A 16564-nucleotide genomic window follows, 5' to 3' on the forward strand; every position below is an offset into this window, starting at 1 on the left:
TGCAGGTGGTAGAGACCAGCAGTTTGTTTGTGGATAAGGTACTGTGCCTATGTTAGGTCTGCTAGTTAAATATTAACATCTAGAGTTTAGGTCTAAGAAAAAAGGAGTTCTATATTTTGGCCTTGTTCTTACAGAGAAATGGCAGGGAAACAAGTTGATTTATCCCTTCCTCATAGACCTTATAATTCATAAAGGGGACTCAAATTTCACACAAAACATTTGGAATATAGTAATCCCTAACATCTAACAAACATTTTGTAGTTTTTCATTCCTGTTTTTTAATTTAATACTTACTTACTAAAAATTGAAGGCATCAAGGGACCAATGTCATCCTCAGTTGAGACTCAGATCAACTGACCCAGTTTCTCCTAAAAGATTGACTGTAACCCAATACCCAAACATAGAAGAATGTCTGGGAACAAAGTAAAATAGAAGCGGTAGCAGTAAGATCAGAGTCAGTGGAGAGGCCATCACAGGGCAGGTGCGAGTGAGACTTCTCCAGAGGTGAGGGTGATTGCTTGCTGAAAGGAAAAGAGGGTACTGGAAGCTTGGAAGTGGAGATGAGCAGTGGCTTCAAAGTCAGCAGGGTTCCACTTTCAGGAGGGCAGAATAGGCACACTGTGCCTCTTTATTCCTCCTACTAAGTATAACTGAGAAACCTGAACATTATATAGTGAACAAGTAAGATGAATATCAGAAGACTCTGCAAGGTGGAAAAAAAGGGTGGACTGGTTATGGGTTAGGTACCTCGGAACAACATGGTAGAATGAGTTGTTTATGCAGTTTATTTTTGTTTTGCCTAACGTACTCCAGATTAGGTGGTGGAGGAGCAGGCAACCCAAAACACCAGTGGCACAAACAAAATGAAAAGTCTGTTTTCTTTAGCTAAACAACCAGGAAAGGGACAGCCTAAAAAAAAAAACAGAAAAATAATTGCTACTCTGCTGCAGTGAAATACTACAGACCCAAATTGGCCTCACCTTGACCCATCCCAGCAAAGGCTCCAGAGAGAGCCTGGACTGCCCAACCCTCTGTGTAAAGAGAGGGTTGGATTTTTAAGAAAGGTTCCTTCCTTTTTTCTTCCCTTTTCACTCTTTCTCCCCTGTCACAGTGTCAGAGGAGATAATGTGGGGAGCCTAGACTTCTTCCCCAACCTGGAGATTACAGAGATGACTGCTCTCCTCACTAGAGGGGCCTGGTGAAGCATTAGGCCCTTTGCCACCACCCAAGGTGACAAACTCCTGTCTGTAGTGTTGGTGCACCTCCACAGAGCCGTCCCTTCTAGCCTGGGAATTGTAAGTGCAGTCCTGAGGGGAAGCTGGGAATCTCATCTCTGCCCAGGAATAATGAGAGTCTCCTACTCCTGCTTGATCGTCACCAAAGTCCAAGGAGAAAACCTGAACTGCTGTTTGTACTGGAAGTGATGAGGTACTCTGCCCCCTTACTCTATTAGAGAGGTGTCGCAGGAAAAAAATTAAAACAGAAGGTTTAAATAAGGCCCAGAATCTCATGATAGTCCAGATAAGTTTCAATTGAAAATTACTTGCCGTTTTTGCAAGAGCTAGGAACTTCTCAAGCTGAATTGAAAAAGTCAATCAATAGATGCCCATATGACAGAAAATTTAGAATTGCTTAGCAAAGATTTTTTAAAGTAACTATCATAAAAACGACTCAATGAGCAAGTATGGATATGCTGGAAACTAAAAAATAAGATTCTCAGCAAAGAAAGAGAAAGCCTGAACAAAAAAAATAGAAGCTATTAAGGACAAAATGGAAATTTTACAACTAAAACTTTTAAAAATGTAAAGCAGCAAAGGCAAATCATGCTTAACCTACAGAGCAAAAGCAGTTTGAATTATGGGAAGTTCATGTCAGAAATGATGGCAGCAGAAGAAAGTTGCATATTTTTCAGATACTGAAGTAAAAGAAACCATCAACCCACAATCTTCTACTTGGCAAAGATACACCTTAAGGAGAAGGAAAAAAATCAAACATTTTAAGATAAAGGAAAAATAAGAAAGTTTGTCATTAGTGAACATGCCCTAAAAGAGTAGCTGAAGGAGGTTCTCTCAGCAAAAGGAAACAATAAGAGAGTGAATCTTAAAATGGTACCATGGTCTCATTTGTGCCCACCTCCCCGACATGGGTACGTTGAATCCTCATTGCCAATGTGAGGGATCCTTGGATGGGAGACACCATCAGGCACCAAGAAGCAAGCCCTCCTCAGACACCAGGCTCTCAGGGCTTTGGTTCCAGATTTCAGAATTATAAGAAATACAGTTCTATTTATAAACTACCCAGTTTGTGGGTACAATATATTTGATTTTCTTCTTGAACTTCTAAATTATGGTTGACATTTGAAGCAAAAATTGTAACTCTGGCTGATGTGGCTCTAAACTAATGTTAACGAAATATATAAGGCAATTACACTACAAATGTGGGAATATAACAAGAAGTAAAGGGAGTAAGGATTCTGTACTTCAGCTGTGAAGATGATGTCAAAATAATATCAATAGGCTGTCATAAGTTATGTATATATAATGTAATACCTAGAGCAACTACTAAAGAGATATTCAGAAAACACTATAGATAAACCAAACTGGAGTTCTAAAAAGTGGTTCAAATAAATTACAGGAACTTAGGAAAAGGAATACAAATGAAAAGAGGGAAAGAGTGTAAATGCAGAAATAAACTCTTACCCATAATTATATTAAATGTAAACGATCTAAATATAACAGTTTGAGATTAGGTTGATAGTGATATAAGACACAATTTCATTGCATGTTGTTTGCAAGAAAATTACCTCATTTATAACAGTACAGAGAGGCTTAAAAGTAAAGATAATAAAAACTGTATGTGAGATATGATTAAAAAAATATAGATAATCCTTATTTATGACCCAACTCTTGAATGACTGTTCAGTCACCACTGAGGTGCACTGTTCAGGCTTATGACTCATCTTTTTTTGTTTGTTTTTGATAAAATTCTGTACATCTTGTTTATAGATCTTCAATGTCTTTCTTGTACAGTATGCCTTTTTTATACAGTACCATAATTTTTGCTGATTGTACAGTACTGTAGTTTTATGTTCTTAAAGTACTTCACATAAGAGTTACGCAAATAAAGGCAAAGTCATCAAGTTGGAGTTTCCTTTGACCATTCCTTTGTTCTTAATATTGTAGTGTACACACTATATACTGTTTCTCATTTAGTCACCAATTCATTTAATGATATAAGTAGCAGGACCATATCTTGGTCATCAAAGTAGGAGTGTCTGTGGTGTCTGTACTTTTTAAAAAGTAGTATAATAAAAGGTACATTTCTATTAATCTCCATCAGAATACTGGCTTGAAACTATACCATTTTTAAATTTATTTATTTATTTATTTATTTTTAATTTTTTTGAGACAGGGTCTTGCTATGTAGTCCATGCTGACCTTGAACTCACTATGTAGTCCAGCCTGGCCTTGAACTCACTATGTAGTCCAGGTTGGCCTGCAACTCTCAGTGATCTTGTGTCAGCCTCTAGAGTGCTGGGATTACAGACTACCTGTGTCCCATCGTTCTTGCCACTTTGTTTTATTTGTTTTGTTTTTTGAGACAGGGTCGTCTGTGTAATCCAGGCTGATCTTGAACTCACTGTGCAGCCCAGGCTGGCCTCAAACTCATGGCAATCGCCCTGCCTTAGCCTCCCGAGTGATGAGATTATAGGTGTGCACTACCGTGCCTGGCCCTTGGCACTTTGTAAAGCAGTTCTGAAAGTCCTTGTTAGTGAGTTCCTTTAGTTGCACTGTTGTAGTTGCTTTAATGTCCTGAATTGATTCAAAACATGTACTTGTCATAGTCATTTGACTTTGTGGAAGAGGCAGAAATTGCACGTGGCCAGATCCGGTGAATGAGGTGGATGAGGACGCAGGGTTGTGGTTTTACAAGCTTGCCTTTCCGTTGGATGGCACTCAGCAGCATCATTCACTGTGTTAGATCACACCTTGCAAAGACAGGAAAGAAGACTTCTAGAACTGCTTCCAAATATACTAATGGTAATGGAATAAGTGTGTCTGAAGTGAGGGGGGAGTGTTTCGAGGTAGATTAATTGCAATATGTCTTTTACTATAATAAATTTTTAAAATATAAACATTTACCCTTTATTTTGATCACCTCTTGTATCATGTAAACATTAATTAAAAGAAAGTAGGAGTTCCAGTATTAAAGTAGATTTTAGAGTAAAACGTTAATCAGAGAAATACATTATGATAAAAGAGTCAATCTGCCAAGAAGACATAATGTAAATGTGTATGCCCCCAAATACAAAACTGCAAAATATGTAAAGAAAACCTCGATAGAACTAGGAGGAGAAGAAGACACATTCATAGTTGTAGTATCAGTTTCCTATCGCAGAGACAAAATGCCTGATACCCACAACTTGAAGGAAGAAAGGTTTATTTTGGCTCAATTTCAGCGGGTCCAACCCATGTGTGCTCACCTTGCTTCAGAGCAGAAAAGGCCTGGCGAGGAAAGGCTTCTGGACCCACGGCAGCCAGGAAGCAGAGAGGGAGAGTAGAGCTGGGGATGAGAATGCACCCTTCCAGGTCAGCTCCCAGCAACCCAGTTCTGCTGAGCGGGTCCCGCCTCTCGACAGCACACTCGGCTATGAATCCTCAGTGGATTAATCAACGGGTTGATCAGTGTCCCACTGAATCCAGTCACTTTCCAAAAGCCCCACTTCTGAACTATCTAAACAGCATTCTGCCCCAGCCCCTAAAAGGCTTATGTCCATCTCAGTATGCAAAGTATATTTAGTCCATCTCTGAGAATCACCAGAGTTTCAACATTCTCAGTAGTGCTGGAAAATACAAGTCCAAAGTCTCTGAGCCTCTGAGCCTGTTGTCAGAACCAGTGGCTCATGGGCCACAGTGAGCTGTCTGTATCATTGGAAGCTCTGAAAGGCTAGCATCACTGCCCTAAGCAAACTCTCAGCTGTGAGCCACTATAAAAAGAAAAAAAGAACATTATTTTTCAGTGTACAATGGCATAAAGTAAACGTTCCCATTCCAAAAGGGAGGAATAGTGGGATAGAAAGGAATTGGGCCAGAAGGAAACTCAGCAGGGCAAACAGAACCCTACTGCTCCATGTCCAGCACCCAGCATATGTGGTGAGATAGAAATTCCTGGCTTCAAGGCAGAAGGAAGTGGCATGGTGTAAGGGCATGGATAAGAGCTGCTCAGCTGTGACAGTCAGGAAGCGGAGAAAGAGAATGGAGGCCCAGAGAGACCCACGCCTAACAGCACACTCAGCTGTGAGCTCGTCAGAGCACCCGCCAGTCCACTGTTGAGCAGTGCCCCATGACCAGTCACTCTGCAGGAGCCTCACCTCCGGACACAAGTGTTTCTGGGGAACATTTTATTAGATCGAAACCATAACAAAAATTATAGTTGGAGACCTCAGTGCCTCTCAATAATTGATGGATAATTTAAAAATTAGCCAGCATGTAGACCTAAATATTGCTATCACCCAACATGATCCTATTTATAAAGCACCTAACAATAGCTGATACTCTTTTTCAAGTGTCCTTTGAACATAGCAAGGTAAACTTTTTTCAGTCATAAAATAATCTCCAGTAATTTAAAATACTGAGGTTATATGAGTGTTCTCTGGTCCCAGTAGAGTCAAAGTAAAAATAACAAAAATAATAGGAAAATGTCACATTACTTGGAAACAATAACACATTTCTAAGTCTGTGGGTCAAAGAAGAAGTTTGAAAGGGACTGTAAAAAATGTGTTGAGCTGAATAAAAATAAAAATACAACACAACACTCCCAAAGAAAGCAGTGCTCCCAAAGAAATCTCCAAGCTCAAATGCTTTTTCTGGAAAATTCTAACAAACTTCTAAAGAAGAATTAAAAGCAGTTCTAAGTAATTTCTCCCCACCCAAAATAGAAGAGAAACATTCCTCAGCCAGGCATGGTGGCTCATAGCTGTAATCCCAGTGCTCAAGAGGCTGAGGCAGGAGGATCACCAAGAGTTTGAGGCCAGCCTGAACTACACAGTGAGAGCTGTCTAAACAAAATGAAAAAAAACCTAAAAATATTTCTCAGTTCATTTTATCCTACCATCAAAACCAAACACATTACAAAAGGAGAAATCTAAAGGCCAGAATCATTTCTGGAGTAAACACAAGTATACTTAACAAAATATGAGAATGTTGCAATATATTAAAAAAAGTGTATACCCTACCCAAATTCCAAGACTTGTCTGAGGTGGTTCTGAATATTAGTACAACAAGTATATAAGGCAATTGAATTTTGTTCACCAATTGGATATTCGTGTAATCCATTGTATTAATGGGCCAAAGAAGGCAGAAGCCCATGATTATATCAATCAGTGCAGTAAGAGCTTTTGAAAAATTTTAGCACTCATTCATGATAAAACTGTTAGAAAAATAGGAATAGAAGGAAACTGCCTCATCTTGATAAAGAGGAATGATAGAGCGAGGAGTGATGGCGCACATCTGTGATCCTAGCACTTGGGAGGCTGAGGCAGGAGGATCCATGTGTATTTGAAGCCAGCATGAACTACGTAGTGAGACCCCATCTCAAAAAAGAAGTAATGACAGAATACTTACAACTAGTGTTATATTTAATGATGAAAGACTAGATTAAGAAAGAACAAAGCAAAAATCTCCCCTCAAACTCAATGCTGAAAGTTACAGCCACTGGCTTAAGGTGAGAAAAAGAAATACAAGGTACATAGAGAAGAGAGGAAAATTCCTACCCTATGGAATCTACAGCAGTCTAATAAGTGAATTCCATAAGATTGCAGGACATAAAATACACATACAAAAATCAAGTCCATGTCTCTATATTAGCAATAAACATATAGACACTGAAATTAAAAACACATTAACATTTACTATAATTAAAAAACAAATTTAACAATAGTTTTGAAAAACTTCTGTACATTTATTAGTGTATATTTTACAGAATAATGCATATTTTGTCATTTTCATACGTACCTTTAGCACAGTTTGGTTGTATAAGATTTTTATGCCAACAGCTACACAATGCGACAAAAACATCAGAAAAGATATAAATGAATGGAGCAAAATACTGTACATCATTACAAGAGCTCATAATGAGGATGTCAGGTCACAACTGGATGAAATGCAGATTTAGCAATTGCCGTCCTAACCCTAGTGAGACTTACAGTTTCATTCTAAAATGTGTATGAAAGGCAGAGGACCCTCGGTAGCTATACAGTATTAGAACAGTGGGAATAATCAGTGGCTTGAGGCCTTGATGCGAAGCTATAGTAATCCAAAGTGTGGTTTTGGCTGAGGCACAGACGTTCAGACCAACAGAACAGGACAGGGAATCCAGGAATAGACCCATTGGACTGCGCTCAATTCACCTTTGGTACTGAGGATTGCTCCCTGAGCCTTTGTACTGAGTTGCATCCCCAGCACCCTCGCCCACACACTTTTTTTCTTAATTTTACATTTTGAGAAACGGCCTTGCAGAGTCACTAGTTGCCCACTGGACTCAAGCTTGCCTCAGCCTTCCAGACTGCTTGAATTATAAGCATGCCCCACTATGCCCAGCTTACTCAAGTGATTTTTAACAAAGGTGCAAAAGTAATTCAAGGGGGCTGGGGATTTAGCTCAGCAGCAAAAGCGCCTGCCTGGCAAGTGCAAGGTCGTGAGTTCGGTTCCTGGTACCAGAGGAAAAAAAAAAGCAATTCAATAGGGAAAAACAGCCATTTCAAAAATTGATTTTAGTGTAATTGGATACTGATGGGCAAAAGTAACTAACCAAAGTCTCATGCTTTATCTAATTTTATTTTCTTTTAAAAAAAAACTCTCAAAATGGATCACATGTAGATATACAAAAATGACACTTTTAACTTTTAGAAAAAAATCAGGGAACAAATCTTTAGGGTGTAGGGTTAGGCAATTACTTCTTAAGATCTAATGTCATTTCATAGAAGGAAAAGTTGGTAAGTTTGAAGTTTGCTGTACTCTTTTGAGAGGATGAAAAGCCAAGCTACAGGATGAGAAAATATTTGCCAACCACATATATGACAAAGGACTAACATCTTGAGTACAGAAAAAACTCTTAAAACTTGAAAGAGTCAAAGATACTTCATGAAGATGATACACAGATGGCAAGGAGGCACCTAGAAAGATTTCCAGTATCCTTCATTAGCCATTAGGGAAATTCACAGTGGAGCTAAGATGCAATACCACTACCCATGTATCCTAATGCCTAGAGAAATAAGGTCACCTCTGAGCCCTGTTGTGGAGGCAAAGCTTGGTGTGCTCTGCCTTGTCAATGGAGCATCCAACTGTACAATGTAGCGATGCACTCCAGGACATTTATCCCAGAGAAATGAAAGTTGATGCTTACATATAGACCATTTTGTTTGTAATGGCTCAAAACTAGAAACACCCAAGTGTGGTAGAATGATGAATGGTTAAGGAAACAATGCACTGTCCACACCCTGGCAGACTACTCAGTCATCCCGTAGCTGACCTCCTGACATAGGTCGGCCTGCAGCAGTCTCTGAGCGGTGCTGACTGGGAAAGTCAAGTTTCCACTCATATCCCATGACCCCATTCCAGTATTACTCAATTTATATATATTTGAAACAACAGAATTACCAAAATGGAGAATAGTTGTCAGTGGTTAGGGACAGGTGCTGGGGAAGTGAGAGTTCTGAAAGGGCAGTGTAAAGTGGTGAAAATCTTCCACTTCCGGACTCTATCTGTCTGTTTGGAATGTTGTACTATAACCTTCTGTGATACTACCATTGGGGAAAGTTAGGTAAAAAGATCTCTGTATTGTTACAATTGTATGTGATTCTATAGTTGCCTCAAAATTTAAAAAAAAAAAAATTAAGGAAAAATGGATGAGGTAGAAGGCATTTTTGGTGAGATAAGTGACAGGTATTGTGTAAGTCTTTTGAACACCAAAATTAAAAGTTGGATTTAAGTCTTTAGATTACAAGAAACTACAAAAAAAAGAAAGAGCTGGGTGTGGTGTCACATGCCTGTAATCCCAGCACTTGGGAGGCTGAGGCAAGTTCACGACCAGCCAGTGCTACAGAGTGAGCTCAAGGCCAGCCTGAACTGCATAGTGAGACTTTTCTCAAAAAGACAAAAAAAAAAAAAAAAAATCCTGACTGCAGCTATAACACAAAACAAATGGATAGAAAATTACTCTGTTTACAACACACTGAGTAAATTGTTTTACAGATAATATTATATATAGCTTGTGATAGTCTTTCAGCAATGTAAAATATCTTTGTGCTTGGAAATTAATTGGAAATTAATTAGTTTTAAAGAAAGAAAGCCTTAAAATAGAATTGAGTTGCCTGTACATTAATGCTTTTAAAAGTAATCACATTACAAAACTACATGAAATAGCCTAGTTTATTGATGTTAAACCCTAAAACTGATCCTATCACAGGAACCACAACTTCAGCACAGAATGATAGGCTTTTTTTAAAAAAAGATACAAGTTAATGCCGTGGTATTGCTTGTAAGTACATTTTCTTGATCTCTGCTTATAGTTTCCCATTGAAATAACATTGTAAATAGTGGCTATATTTCTAAGTCACAGATCTTTTGAGAATCTGAAGAACATTTGAGACCATATATCCTCAGGTAGATGAACCACCTACCATATGTTTTCAAAGAACAAGATTCACAAACCACTTGAAAGCTGTCATCTCTGAATTCCAATTTTAGAGAAGTCTCATCAGAAGTTCCAGTTTATCTGTATATAATTAAATTCAGTGTAATGTGTAATCTTCTAACACCAAGTACTTAACGATCATCTGTTTGCTTGGATAGTACCTATGGCGCCCATCACGTGGAATCAAAAAAGGATTTTTAAAAATATCCCATATTCGTTACAAGAGCCTTATAGTCTAGTTTAAGATGTAAGCTGTATTTATGAAATAATAAATTATTAGAAGTTCAGAAACAAGGCAGTTTCTGCTTTTAGATGGAGGGTATTACAGCTTTTATACATCGCTCAAGAGGACATTCTCATAGCCAGTTGTGCCAAGCTCCTTTGGATATGGGACTAAGAAGAAATAAGCTTCTTTATGAATAAATATCATAAAATAACAAAGTGAGATAGGTAAACTGAGGACATGTGTCATTAAAAAACTAATTCAGACTTTATGACGGACCCAGCATAATAGAGGGAAAACAGACACAGTCCGTACTTCCATGCAGCTTACTGTCTTAAGCAGAGTAAATGTTGCAGAACTAGAACAGCTCACTGTGGCACTGGTATGCAAATCTAGGTTTTATGGTAGGTGCATGGAATAGTAGGGTATATTTATTGTGCCAAGTTACTTAGCCATTTTGAGCCTCAGTTCTCAGCTGTGGACTGGGGATATTAACAGATCATGTGATAAGATATTGCATGCAAAATTAGTAGGAACACCATAGATTATTGGTTATTAGTTTGAACAATCTTGGTGAATTAGGATCTCCAAGCAGAAGTTTTAATGGATAGAGCACAGTATTAAGAAAGAATAGATGGACATTCCTTTCTCTTGAGATGGTAGGACTTGCCTGATCAGGGTAAAAAGTTGCACTGACAAATAATATGTGCAACTGCAGTTCACATCTTTTTAAATGTGCAGTTGACATCTTTTTAAAAATTGTCACTATTTTATAATTTTCTTGATTAGTTTCAAATGATTTTTTAAGTGATAATAGAGAGCAATCTTGTAGAAAATAGAAACTTTGCTCACTGACTTCTACTCATTACCTTACAGAGATTGGAAATGCTTATGCTGTTTTAAGTAATCCAGAGAAACGAAAACAGTATGACCTCACTGGCAGTGAAGAGCAAGCTTGTAATAACCAGAGCAATGGCAGGTTCAACTTCCACAGAGGTTGTGAGGCGGACATAACCCCAGAAGACCTGTTCAATATATTTTTTGGTGGTGGATTTCCTTCAGGTACTTTCATATTAATTAAATACCACATTTTGTGCCGGTAAAAAGACCCTTGCTCCTGTTGACTCTTTAGAGATACCTTTCCTTTTTCCCTTGTACTTCTCACTGGTTAGGGTCCTGCTGTGCCTTCCCTGGAAGCGAGGAGAAAAGTGATAGTGTTGTTACTTTTTCTGTAGTTTACCCTTTTCTAGAACATGTTTTAATTAAAAAATAGTTGAAGCACACAGATATTCTGTATTTTACCTAACACTGAAGAAAGGAAGTCTAAGCTGGAAATCCAGTGCTATGTCTTAGGTAAATAAATGCTGCTACAATCATGTGACCTCCCCTACACCCAGATGGCTGATAGGGGTTCTCCAATCCTTGTAAACATTTTATTAACGACACTGGTTTGTTTGTTTTTTAATTAATGACACTCTTGATTGCTTTTTCAGATAGATGTGGAAGTCCTCGTGTTTCTAATGAAATAGTGAAAAATCTCACTTATAGTTAATAAAGTTTTGGGATTCTCTTGTTATATTAAGAAAGATATAATTACTTGCACTAGGCTATCACAGCAGTAATGCAGTGACATCCCTGAATGACTTGCATGGTACCAGCATCAGTAGCTTTTAAATCGACGTGCATTTACTGTGACTATTATAAACACCCATACTGTGTTTATAAGTAATTTTCTTTGGGAGTAGCACCTCTACAGTAGTTAAGATTATAGTCCCAGGCTTTACTTAAGGTAGTGAGTTACACATGCTGTTCAAAGTTAGGAGGATCTTTATGAATGAGAATACAATTTGGCCTAGGGGCCCTTCCTGAATATTAATGAGGATTGCAATCATTGATGGGACATAATGTATAATCCTTGAAGGAAAGAGGATATATAATGTAAATTAATGATTGAAACTGTAATCTGAGCTATGATGTATTCAAATACATAATTATCATAAAAATTATTAAAACTAGTGATTTTGACAGAGAGTATGCTAGGAACAATCAGAAATCTTCCAGGCAATAGTGAATCATTTTTTTTCTGATGATTGCTCTGCTGTCCTTTGCTTGTTATAACATAGCTTACTTTGTCAGTAGTGACCATTTTTGGTTTGTCAGCTTACCTGAAATCGAATATCCATCAGCAAGAGAATGTTTGAATAAATTGTAGTCCACCCATACTGTGGTATAATAGATAGCTTTACAAAATGAACTAGAGTGCTATCTTTTGATTTTTAGAGATGTTTGTGATTGATCTAAGTGCAGAAAGCAAAGCTGCAGATGAAGCACGGAAGGTTTGTAAGCACAGGAAAGGCCTCTGTGTGTGCAGTGCTGCCGAGGCACTCTCAAGTCTCCCCAAGGGAGGAACTGTACCTTGCTGAAAAGGACAGCATGTCCAGGAGGCATCATCCTCTGTCTGTCCACCTTTCCCACTCAGAGAGGACAGTTAACATTCACTACTTAAAGTGCACATCTGTTATTTTAATAATTTGTTAAAAGTGTTAAAGAAAACGCAACTTTTCTGACCACAGTTACTCCCCCAACTTAACCTTGCTTTTAATTTTGATTTGTAGGTAGCGTACATTCATTTTCAAATGGCCGAGCTGGTTATAGCCATCAACATCAGCATCGACATAGTGGACATGAAAGAGAAGAAGAAAGAGGAGACGTATGTTTATGTTATGATTAGAAATCACAGCATGTTAGCTTTCAGCCCACAAAAAAGTTACAGTTGTCTAAAGCGGGGGACAAGTTGTTTTAGGACTAATGAGCTTCCTTTAGCAGTGGAGACTAGAAACCCCTTAAGGATGGGAGGTACAGATCACTGAGGAGGGCTGGGCAGCATGACAGGAGATTTGGTATTCTGGATTCTAGTGAAGACACACCTGTACTCTGTGTGTGTTGAGGTACTTTTTAATCCTAAAATGAGAGAATACTGAAATTTTAAATTAGAAGTAATGTTGCTTTGTTCTAACATGGTGGGTACTCACTTGCTGTAGGCATGAGGTGGAAAGACAGCGAGAAAGGGTGCTAGACTAGAAATTAGAAGGTTGGGCTTCTCCTCACCCCACCTCCCACCTCCCACCTCCGACCTCCCACCTCCCAGCCAGCAGAAAGCAGCATGACAAGGGTGGCACATTGGTAGCTTCTCTGATACTGGAGAGGACGACCTCCGAGTGTGCAGAACAGGGTCTGCTTGCAGAAGGGCTCTCAAGTCAGTCAGGCAGCGTGCCTGGAACCCTGCACTCTTAGGAGCTACCTCAGGAGCCTGGCAGGCAGATTTGAGAGCACTGAACTGACTGGATGATCCCAGTCTCCCCTTCTTGTGTCTAAAAATATATGACAACTATTGCATTATTGACAGTTGTGGTTATATTACAATTTATTATTCTTTGATGATTTTTTTATAGGGAGGTTTTTCTGTGTTTATCCAGCTGATGCCCATAATTGTATTGATCCTCGTGTCATTATTAAGCCACTTGATGGTGTCTAATCCTCCTTATTCTTTATATCCCAGATCGTAAGTAGCTAAGTGAAGTTTTATAAAAATTAATTGTTGCTGTTCCTTGTCTAGCTTCCTTTAAAGGGCCTGTACTCTTTTATACTTTTAAATGCCAAATCTTTTAGTAGGTGTGTGCCAAATTTAAAAATCTCTTAATTTTTAAAACAGCTACATAGTGATAAATGTGTTTTATGTTATTACTTTATATTTTCTGCTTGTGTAAGGACAGAAATGCTATATTTGAACTTGAATTTAATGTGGTAGGTATTGTATTGACATTAAAGACAAAAACTACTTTAAAAGACAAAAGTACTTTAATGACTAAAAGGATAATAATTGATCTTACACAGCTTTGTGTCATTAAGTGGGAAATGACTTCACTGAGAGGTCAGGACATAAAGGAAATTTAATGCAACAACTTTAAGACAGTGCACATGAAGGAAACTGTAAAATCATATTGGCAATGATTTTACAGTATTAAAAACAGCATTCCCTAAAGTTAGCATAAATTTTTATTTTTTCCAAATAAAATTTTTATTAGCTAAAAATTGAGAGAACTTTTGAACATACTTATATTAAAAGTATGTTTTTTAATGACCTGAAATTCTGGTTTTAAGCAATTTGAGACAATGTAAATATTACTAACTTTTTAATTATTTTTATCTTGTACCTTAGTTTGTGGTAGAATATTAAAAAGTCTAACTTTAACTAAAAATAATCATGCATCTTTTTCACAGTGGATCAGGGCAAACTATTAAAATGCAGACAGAAAACTTGGGAGTGGTTTATTATGTCAACAAGGACTTTAAAAATGAATACAAAGGAATGTTACTACAAAAGGTAGAAAAGAGTGTGGAAGAAGATTATGTGACTAATATTCGAAATAATTGCTGGAAAGAAAGACAACAAAGTAAGTTGGTCAAATGTTAAGCTTATTCGTAGTCTTTGGCATTGATTACTGTAGACTTCTCTCCTCAGCGGATGTTCTGGAATTATGTGGGATGCAATCAAAGCTCAGGCCTTCTTACAGCCAGCCTCTTTCTGAGGCTTCCTCCCTCCCGCATGGATTTAGCCAGTCACCGACAGGAAATATTTAGAGGGAAATAGTGTTTGTCCTGAAAATGTACAGACTTTTTTTCTCTTTTTCTTGTCAGGGTTCTCCAAACAGTGCAGTAAAACAACTAACAGCATATGTAATATTAGTATAACTAATACATAGCTAGAATATACCAAACACTATGCCTTTTTATGTAAGGTATTTAAACATCATGGGATTTCTTTTTAATCCTAGGAGGCCCTCGGGCCAATGTCTTGTGGCTCCTGAGGGATATCTGTAATAGATTTTATGTGCATGTGGTCTCACAGCAGATGGCACATAGTAAGGACTTAGAGAACTATCAGGTAGTTCTACAGCTATCATAGTAAGGACTTAATGACTCCTGTGTCACTGCTGGCATTAGCATGTATTTGGTTGATAAGTGAATATCATGGTTAAAGTGCAAGCTCTAGAATTGCCACACAAGGTCCTGACTCTAAGGATACATTGCCTAAATTTCAGTTCCCTTGTCACTAAAACGTAGATCATGACAGAGAATATGTGGAAACTGGATGTGGTGGCACATGCCTGTAATCCTAGCATTTGGAAGGCTGAGGCAGGAGGATCGCCAGAAGCTCAGGGCCAGCCTTGGGCTACAAAGGGAGTTCAAGGCCAGCCTGGACTACATAGCCAGATCCTGCCTCAGGAAAAACCAAACCAAACCCAGATACTAAGCACTTAGATGTCTTATGCTAGAAGTATTCAATATTAGTATTTATTATAATTATGATTTTTAATTGCAGTCTGGGCAAGTGTTTTTGTTTGGGATGATCTAGTTTAATACTTCAGCTATCTGGCAAGGTCAGTATTAATAGATTTCATGGACCCTTTGAACCTGCTCTGTTCATACAGCAGGTTATCCACAATTAAATTGTACACGTGTATGTGTCTTTTAAAGTTTCTACCACAAATTTTCATTGTTTTTAATCATTCATGTACAAAATAGCTTGCTTACATTACAAAATATCAGTGAAACCAAAGACACAGTTCTTTGAGACTAAAGGAGAGGAAAGAGCGGAGAGCAGAGCGTCATCCCTCATTGGCTCCTTACAGGGAGCGGGGCGGGGAGCCCGTCACAGCCTCACCCAGACCCAGGCGGTGAGTGACATGAGCAGTGAGCCCACTAGGCAGACCTCTACCTGACAGTTCTCTAAAAGACTGTGCATATTTGAGGGAAACATGACTATATATTAGGAATGTAAAGTCAATATCTGCACCTCATCCTCAACTCTGCAAACATAACAATAGTAACAGTCTTGCTTAGGGATAGAGAGCTAGAACAATTGGTAAAAAATGTGGAGAACAGTCAAACATGGTAAAGAATTTTAGGGTGTTCATTGTGTTATTCTTAATTTTTGTGTAGTTTTGAAATTTTTCAAAATAAAGTTCAACAAATTCAGTACTTCTCTGGGATAGGGTCATGAAGGGTCACTTCATGTGTCAGTGCATTGACTGGATATTTTCTCTGTGGGTTAGGGTGTGATTTTCCCCTTTTATCTTCTTTGTTGTGCTGGAGATTGAACCAAGGGCATTGCACCGCTAGGGAAGTTCTAAATCACTGAGCTACACCTCCTAGCCCTGAAATTATCTTGTTTCATAAATTAAAGTTATAAAATGATAGTTGATCAATGCATATTCTTTTGCCAGGGTTTTTCTGTTTTGGAGTTACTTCTAACATTCCCTAATGTATAGACTAGAAAATCAGTGGTTTATAAAGTTACAAGCAGTAATTTGAAATACATGAATGGAAAGTCAGGGTAAGAATTGCACAATAGGATTTGGACCTAGACTCTGATTTATTAGCAGTGTGAACCTTGGTTTATTAACACTAAGATTTTGGAGTCACTGGCAAATGTATTTTTACAAGTGCATTATTTGTAAGTAAAAGTGTAGAGTAATATTGATTAAATTGTTAATCCTAGCCCAAAAGATTGAATAAAGATGGTTTCTGGAGATGGAATACTACACTTTTACCTGTGAGTAAATTTTAAACGTGGTCCTGACTGAC

At 38.1% G+C, this 16564-nt stretch overlaps 1 protein-coding gene across 1 annotated transcript in view; it reads left to right on the forward strand.

Moving 5' to 3' along the window:
• The window catches only part of Dnajb14 (DnaJ (Hsp40) homolog, subfamily B, member 14), a 35529-nt gene that overhangs the window by 16036 nt on the left and 2929 nt on the right, over window positions 1–16564 (forward strand). The window contains exons 4-7 of the mRNA XM_013505382.1: window positions 10793–10978; window positions 12532–12626; window positions 13369–13478; window positions 14198–14370. Coding sequence (XP_013360836.1) covers window positions 10793–10978; window positions 12532–12626; window positions 13369–13478; window positions 14198–14370 — 564 coding nt within the window. The remainder of the gene's footprint in view (window positions 1–10792; window positions 10979–12531; window positions 12627–13368; window positions 13479–14197; window positions 14371–16564) is intronic.

This window comes from Chinchilla lanigera, unplaced genomic scaffold (assembly GCF_000276665.1).
Source record: "Chinchilla lanigera isolate Chin_1 unplaced genomic scaffold, ChiLan1.0 scaffold00095, whole genome shotgun sequence".
NCBI lineage: Eukaryota > Metazoa > Chordata > Mammalia > Rodentia > Chinchillidae > Chinchilla > Chinchilla lanigera.